This window comes from Oncorhynchus kisutch, linkage group LG30, assembly GCF_002021735.2.
Source record: "Oncorhynchus kisutch isolate 150728-3 linkage group LG30, Okis_V2, whole genome shotgun sequence".
NCBI lineage: Eukaryota > Metazoa > Chordata > Actinopteri > Salmoniformes > Salmonidae > Oncorhynchus > Oncorhynchus kisutch.
This window is the reverse complement of record NC_034203.2, coordinates 18,513,212-18,520,787: the sequence shown is the minus strand read 5'-3', so window position 1 is coordinate 18,520,787 and position 7,576 is coordinate 18,513,212. Positions and strand designations below refer to the sequence as shown.

At 38.8% G+C, this 7,576-nt stretch overlaps 1 protein-coding gene and 1 gene segment (V, D, J or C); both read right to left on the bottom strand.

The window, feature by feature from the left end:
• Positions 1-576: 576 nt before the first annotated feature.
• On the bottom strand, positions 577-2,931 carry LOC116358547 (uncharacterized). Its single transcript, XM_031809679.1, has 5 exons — positions 2,892-2,931; positions 2,402-2,751; positions 1,312-1,390; positions 825-1,105; positions 577-582 (listed from the first exon to the last, which is right to left on the bottom strand). The coding sequence occupies exons 1-5, from the start codon at positions 2,929-2,931 to the stop codon at positions 577-579; spliced, it is 756 nt and encodes a 251-aa protein (XP_031665539.1).
• A 1,964-nt stretch (positions 2,932-4,895) lies between these two features.
• Positions 4,896-7,180, bottom strand: LOC116358546 (T cell receptor alpha variable 19-like). The segment is given in 4 exon segments: positions 4,896-4,912; positions 6,201-6,278; positions 6,482-6,955; positions 7,132-7,180. Coding segments are annotated over 4 exon segments (618 nt in total).
• Between the last annotated feature and the right edge of the window lie 396 nt (positions 7,181-7,576).

Below are 7,576 nucleotides of genomic sequence, written 5' to 3'. Positions count from 1 at the left end.
TGGATTAGCTAACGCTAACTCAACATGCCATTGGAACATAGGAGTGATGGTTGCTGATAATTGGCCTTTGTAGATATTCCATAAAAGAATCAGCCTTTTCCAGCTACAATAGTCATTTACAACATTAACACTGTCTACACTGTATTTCTGATCAATTTGATGTTATTTTAATGGACAAAAAAAGTGCTTTACTATCAAAAACAACTTGTTGAATGTTGCATTTATCATTTTGTTCAGTGTATAAAATAATTGGAAATTGTGAATACAAGAAGCACAAACATAATACGTGATCGTGACAAGAAATGAATGTATATTCTGTTTGGTGCAGGAAATTATTCTGCAACACACCTGTAGTGTTGACATGCTGCATGCATCATTAAAAATAATTGGAGCAAATTGATGATTCTTTACTGACACCTATTGACTCTCACTAGTAACTTACCCTTGAAAATACCTTGTTGGGCAGAATGTTGACACAAGATGGAACTATTGTATTATTATTAGATATAAATTCGCTTTTGAGTGATTAGAGATAAAAGACTGTAGTTCTGACTGGCATGGAAGTGACTAGAGTCTTCAGAGCTGTAAGGATACTTAAGAGTATGAAACTAGGGTATTTGATGCAGAGGTACACCATTCATGTTATACTTCATAAAAATAAAATAGTTTGAAATTAATTACTGATCTTGCCATGAAGTTAGGGTTATGGTTAGAATAGATGTGTTTAGAGTTTAGGAAATATTCATTTTACTGCCTGTTGATAACTTTCTCCCCGTAATCAGATGTTCTATGTTTTTTGTACATGTCTCTGGTTTTCCTGTCACTTTGTGTCTCAGAGCACAGTAGTACAGAGCAGAGTCTATCACTTCAGCAGAGGAGATCTCCAGATCCATACGTTTAACATTGTTGTCATGATTTAGAGTGAACCCTGGTGTAATATCTGCGTACTCCATAACCAGTAACTGTGGTTCTGATTTGGGATATTGTCGATACCATAGAAGAGTGTTAACAGAAGAGGTGTAGTTACAAGAGAGAGAAACTCTGTCCCTTTCTGAAGCCACTTCTACATCAGTGTAGGGTGTTAAAACCTGTTCAGAACTGACACCTGTAAAACATAAAACACATAACATTTAATACTTTAAAACCACATTGAAGATTGAATTTATTCCAAATGCAGTGTAAAGATAAAAACAATTCAAAGTAAAAAAACATGCATCCTCATTTAATGCATTATCATTATAATCTTTGATTTGAAACATAAATACACCTAAACATAATCAAATCAGTTTAAATGAAAATATTAATACTTACCAAGTATCGGGTGAAAGAAGAGTGATAGTGAACAGAACAACATTGTAGATGGCAGGATGTGTAGAATAAGCACCAGCTGCTGATGAAAAGCACAGCATCAACTGACTATGTTCTTTATGGTAGTATCATGTTTTATCTTGAGGATTCATAATCTAATCTAATCAATAGATAGTATAGAATACAGTATATACATATGAGTTGAGTAATGCAAGATGTGTAAACATTATTAAAGTGGCATTATTCATAATCTGATCCTCACGTTTGTCGTAAAGATGAGACCAAGGCGCAGCGTGAGTAGAGTTCCGCATGTTTTTAATAAAACCGAAACTCAGCAAAACAAAACAAACAAGCACAAATGAAACGTGAAGCTATAAGAATAGTGCAGACAGGCAACTAAACATAGACCAAGAACCCACAAACACCAAAGGGAAATGGCTACCTACATATGATCCCCAATCAGAGACAACGATAAACAGCTGCCTCTAATTGGTAACCATATCAGGCCACTATAAACATACAAATACTTAGACCTACAAAACCCTAGACATACAAAAACCCTAGACAATACAAACCCCTCGACAATACAAAACCCATAGACAATACAAAAACTAGCGTATCCACCCTAGTCACACCCTGACCTAACCAAAATATAAAGAAAACAGAGATATCTCAGGTCAGGGCGTGACACTTATATTATGTTAATACTTTAAACCCACATGGAACATTTAATTAATTCCAAATGCAGTGTAAAGGTAAAAATGTTGTGAATTATCTTTAAATTCTTTGATTTGAAAAAGAAATACACCTAAACATAATCACACTCAGTTTGAATGAAAATGTAGTTACCTATCAAGTCAAAGAAGGGTAAAAGTGAACAGAACAACATTGTAGATGGCAGGATGTGTAGAATAAGCACCAGCTGCTGATGAAAAGCACAGCATCAACTGGCTATGATCTTCATGGTAGTATCATGTTTTATCTTGAGGATTCATAATCTAATCTAATCAATAGATAGTATAGAATACAGTATATACATATGAGATGAGTAATGCAAGATGTGTAAACATTATTAAAGTGGCATTATTCATAATCTGATCCTGAGTTCTGCTGAGTGCTGAGTCAGTGAGTGAAGTGTCACTGTGGATATCACAGCACAGCAGGACAGAGCAGGGTCTCTCACTTCAGCAAGGAGATCTCCAGATCCACAGGTCTTCTCTCTGGTCAGTTTAATAGGGAAGTGAGTGTAGGGAGGTTTAGCTCTCACTACAGTCCTAGAGGCATGGTGGATGAGCAGAAGGTATTGGGGAACTGATCCTGGATACTGTTTATTCCACAGTACACTGTATGCTGAGGAGCAGTAGCAGGAAAGTTGAACATTACTACCCTCCTCTCCATACACTTCATGTTGGTTTGGCTGGATGGTCTGTTGAAAACTGTCACCTGAAAATGTGAAGAGGTGATGGATAAATCACAAGGTAGATGAATTTGAAATTAGGAAAGATCTTGGTATTTACTCTAAAATCCAACAATACAGATATACATTGGTTAAAAGAATGAGAGGAATACAGTCATTTACTAACCTGTCAGAGCAGAAAGTAAAGTAACTGTGCAGAGAACCATCATATTGTAGCTGAGGTGAAGTCCAATAAAGTATTTTAAAGGATCATTTATTTTCTTGAACCCTTTCTTGAACGCCCCCCCCCCCCCCCCCCCCCTGCCCAGAGCAGAGTCTGTCACTTCAGCAGAGGAGATCTCCAGATCCACACGGGTTCTCTCTTTATTCAAATTAACAAACATTCGAGGATCATCGGGTTCAGCTCTTATTACAGAGGGCTTTAAGGAGACTGTAGTGTAGAGGAGGAATTGTGGTGCTGATCTGGGTATTGACAATACCATTGAAGATGTAATATAATTGTAAGGGTTGCGGAACTGGTGGCAGTGAAGTCAGAAGTCAGAAGCAGCAGAGCAGAGATAGGTAATAGCCGGAGCAGTTTAATTACAAAACCCACAGCAATACAAAAGAACCTACATGGGTACAAAACCCGACACGCACCAGTAACATAACGTACAAGCACTTACAAACAAACAATTCCACACAAGGACATGGGGGGAACAGAGGGCTGAATACACAACAAGTAATGATGGAAATGGAAACCAGGTGTGTAAGAAAACAAGACAAAAGAAATGGAAAATGAAAATTGGATCGACGATGGCTACAAGACCGGTGACGCTGACCACCGAACACCGCCACCGAACACCGCCCGAACAAGGAGAGGAAACGACTTCGGTGGAAGTCGTGACAATATTGATGACCCTGAGTAGTTGCAAGACAATGTAACATTGCTTCCCTCCATGCCATGTTCTGTCTCTGAAGTTGGTTTTATGTCATTTTCATAACTGCCACCTGCAATAAAGTTAAGCTTAAATTAAAAATGTTGAGTTAATGGGAAATTATTCAATACAAATGAAAAGATAATCATCAGTCATTTACGTTTCTTCTAGGAAGTGCTATTTACAAATGACACTTGACAGTTACCTTGAATAAACTAAAGGTATGTAATGTCAGACTAATACTCACCAACAAGTGCAGAGAGGAGAAACACTGGGTAGAGAAACATGGTGATGGGTGTAACAGTGTGTTATCAGGAGGCAGAACTGAAGACATCCCACTGTTCCAGTCAGTAAGAGGAGAATCATCTCTCCACCTCTCATCTTAGCTCCTCCTATTCAGAAAATGGACCCACATTACATCAACATTATAATCTGTGATGAACAAATATGACTTAATTGATGGATAATCATGAACATGATCTCTGATTATTTGTATGCAGATTCTTGCCTATTACATGTTGTTTACTACTAGGAATATATTGCAGTAAGGTTTTTGTAGTGTGTCTGGGTTTCCTGTCACCGGGGGCCTCAGAGCAGTCTGTCACTTCAGCAGAGGAGATCTCCAGATTCACACAGGTCCTCTCCTTGTTCAGTGTAATAGGCTGTCGAAGTCCTGTGGATCACTGCTCACTTCATATGGATTACTGATAGTTGTTACGAGGCAAAGGAATTGGAGACCTGATCCAGAGTACTGTCTGTACCACAGCAGAATATCTGCTATCACTGTATAGTTACAGGAGATCTTACCTCTGCTACCATCTAAATAATACTCCTCAGGACTGGTTGGAGTAATATCATCCTCTAAAGTATCACCTGTGAAGGAGAAGAAAACAAGCATGAGACTAAACTTGAAAACCTCTTATTTTATATTTGAAGCAGCGCAATATTTATGAATGAAATAATTCCAGACAGTGTGGAAATTACTTTACATAAAACCTTACTTACCAACAAGAGCTGAAAACAGTAAGATAGAAGTGAGCAACATCATGGTGTTTAAGACAGAAAATGCAGTTACAGGACAGGGGTTAACTCAACTGTCTGATATGCAGTGTACTGTGATATGTTGTGTACTGTGATATGCAGTGTACTGTGATATGTGATATGTGATATGCTGTGTACTGAGATCTGCAGGATGTGATATGTGATATGTAATGTATGGCTGCTACCTGTCTGTCCTGCAACTACCTCCACTGTCAGGAGGAGGAGCCACCTGCTCAGAGAAATAGAGGTTAGTGTAGTGCTGAGGTGAGGTCAGGCCCTCTGCAGAATATAGGGAGTTATGCTGTATATCTTGTTGATTTAAATGGTATTGATTAGGGTGAACAAGAACTGATAAAGTGAACTTCTTTAAGTGTTAAGGTGTTGTAATCTAGAGTTGGAACTGACAGATAATTAAAAGATCTGAAACAGTTCACAACAAGGATTGTTATCCCCTGCTTCTGTACAGTTGTTGTACAGTGTGCCTGGGTGTCCTGTCCCTGTGGGCCTCAGAGAACAGTGGTACGCAGTAACGTCTGTCACTTCAGCAGAGGAGACCTTCAGATCCACACGTTCAGCCACTTTGTCAACATTAACTGACAGTCGAGGATATGATGAATCAGCAGTAAATATTGTCTCAGCAGATGCTGAATACACTGAGAGGATTAGGAGGAATTGGGGAGCAGATGTGTGCTATTGGTGATACCAAAAGACACTGCCTCCACCAGATACTGTGTAGTTACAGGAAAGCTTGACACTGGCACCATGTATCACATCCTCCTCAAGACTGTTGGAGAAAATTCCATCCCCAACAACTATCAAAGCTGGTGTATTCTTTTTTCAAGCTTGTAATGAAGTAATTACACATTATCCTTAGTTAAATGTATTTTACTTATCCACAAATGTTAAAAATAACAAGGTGAACCAGCACAGCATGATTAATGTTAAAGAGACAAGCTTACAATGCACTGAGGAAAGACCTTCATGTCATACTAGCTCCTCCTCTAAACACAACACAACTCATTTTCTGAAGTGAATGAATAACAGGAATAAAAATGTTCAAGTGATTTGGTGTCCGCATTGACAATATTCTCTAATTTGTACATAATGCAAGTTTCTCCTATTATGCTAAATGTGTTTTTACTTACTCTAACAACAGTTGTTACCACAATAATCTAATCTACAGAATCTCTGCTGCCTGATAATGAACTGTGGTCTTGAAATGACCAACAAGCTCCTCTAAAACATGTACTTTATCAGTGTTCTAGTTTTTGCACAGCCTCTCAAAGACTCTGTATCCCTGGGTGTCCTTCGGGGCACAGTAGTAGAAAGCCGTGTCTGCCAGAGTTTTATCTTGAGTGTAGTTGACGTTTTGGACGTTGTAGATTCATATAGATTGTTAGGGATATGGTCAACAGTATTTACTCTGGCATATTTATACTGTAGGTACTGAGGTGCCTGGTTATAGTATTGTTGGTACCAGTAAAGGTAGATGACATTGCTGCTTGTTTCGTATGTACATCTCAGAGACACTGATGATCCCTCAGTCGGGGTGTACTCCTCCTTGTCAGGAGTCACACTGTCTCCACATACCATTCCTGCCGAGGGAAAAACGATAATAAAGCTGATTAAAAACACATTTTAATGACTTCACTTCATCAAAATATGTTTTACTGCCAATTCCATAATTGAATAATCTGATTATGAGGATCCACGGAGTTCAAATGTTTAGGTGTTGTTTACCTATAGTGATAATCAGAATGATCAATACACTGATTGATATCTCTATCTTCAGACTCACTCTCCTCTGAAATGTTCTTCTGTGTGTCACTGTGTGAGGTGTACATCCCTGCTAACATCACACCCACCACAGAAGTAAGGCTTGCATTTTTTCTACACTGGTGCCAAGAATACACTCGTTTTTGTAGGGGGGCTGTATATCCTGTTCTCACAGTGGGCCTCAGAGCACAGTAGTACACAGCAGAGTCAGACAGCTGCAACCTCTGGATCGTCAAGGGGACTGATTTTGATGCTGACTTTAATGTAGTTAAATTGAGATGGGCATCGAATCTACTCTGGAATTCAATGGCATCATCTGATCCAAAAGTAGCCCGTTTCAGCATATACTTTGGGAAGTCATTAGCTCTCTGCTTGTACCAGAACATGTATGGATTTGTATCTAGAGTATCAAATTGACAATCCATTGTGACCTGTTCTCCCTCAGTAGCGATCACATCTCCTGGTGGCTGAATGACTGAGTCTTCTCCTCTGCATTCTGAAAAATAATGTAATACACATTAGTATTAGGTGGAAAATAATCAAGCAACATGATTGAGGAAATACAAGTATAAACTTAACACTGGTTGTATTGTAGTGAGAAATATATGTTTGATAAAAGAACGGAATGAGAGCAAAGGCAGAGAACAAATCATTAAAATAATATTATAATACCATAACAAAATGCAGTAAGAATCAGTACATTCCTCAGCCAGGGTTCCATGTCTGCTACTGTGAGATCAGTGGGAGAAGAGTAATACCACTCTGATGTAACTAGGCAATGATGAGATGATGAAATCCTTGTCTCCTCCTCTTTCTGTGTATCGTCAGCTTTTGAAATTGTCTGAACACTCTAACCTGAGGTTTTGTACAGTGTCTGAATCTCTTGTTGTCACATTAGGCCTCAGAGCACAGTAGTACACAGCAAATTCAGACAGCAGCAACCTCTGGATCGTCAAGGGGACAGAGGGGACAGGGCTGAATTTCAGCCTGGAAATTCAGCCTCTTTTCCTTTGCAATCTTTTATAATGTTTTATAAGATTCCGACAAAGAGATTCAGACAAAGAAAATAGGCACTATATGTCACACCCTGATCCGTTTCACCTGTCCTTATGCTTGT

Coding starts and splice junctions, on each gene's coding strand:
- LOC116358547 (XM_031809679.1), bottom strand. CDS start 2,931: ATGGTTCTCTGCACAGTTACTTTACTTTCTGCTCTGACAG. Junction 2,752..2,891: donor TTTACTTTCTGCTCTGACAG/GTTAGTAAATGA, acceptor TCACATTTTCAG/GTGACAGTTTTCAACAGACC. Junction 1,391..2,401: donor CAGCAGAACTCAGGATCAGA/TTATGAATAATG, acceptor GCTTTTCATCAG/CAGCTGGTGCTTATTCTACA.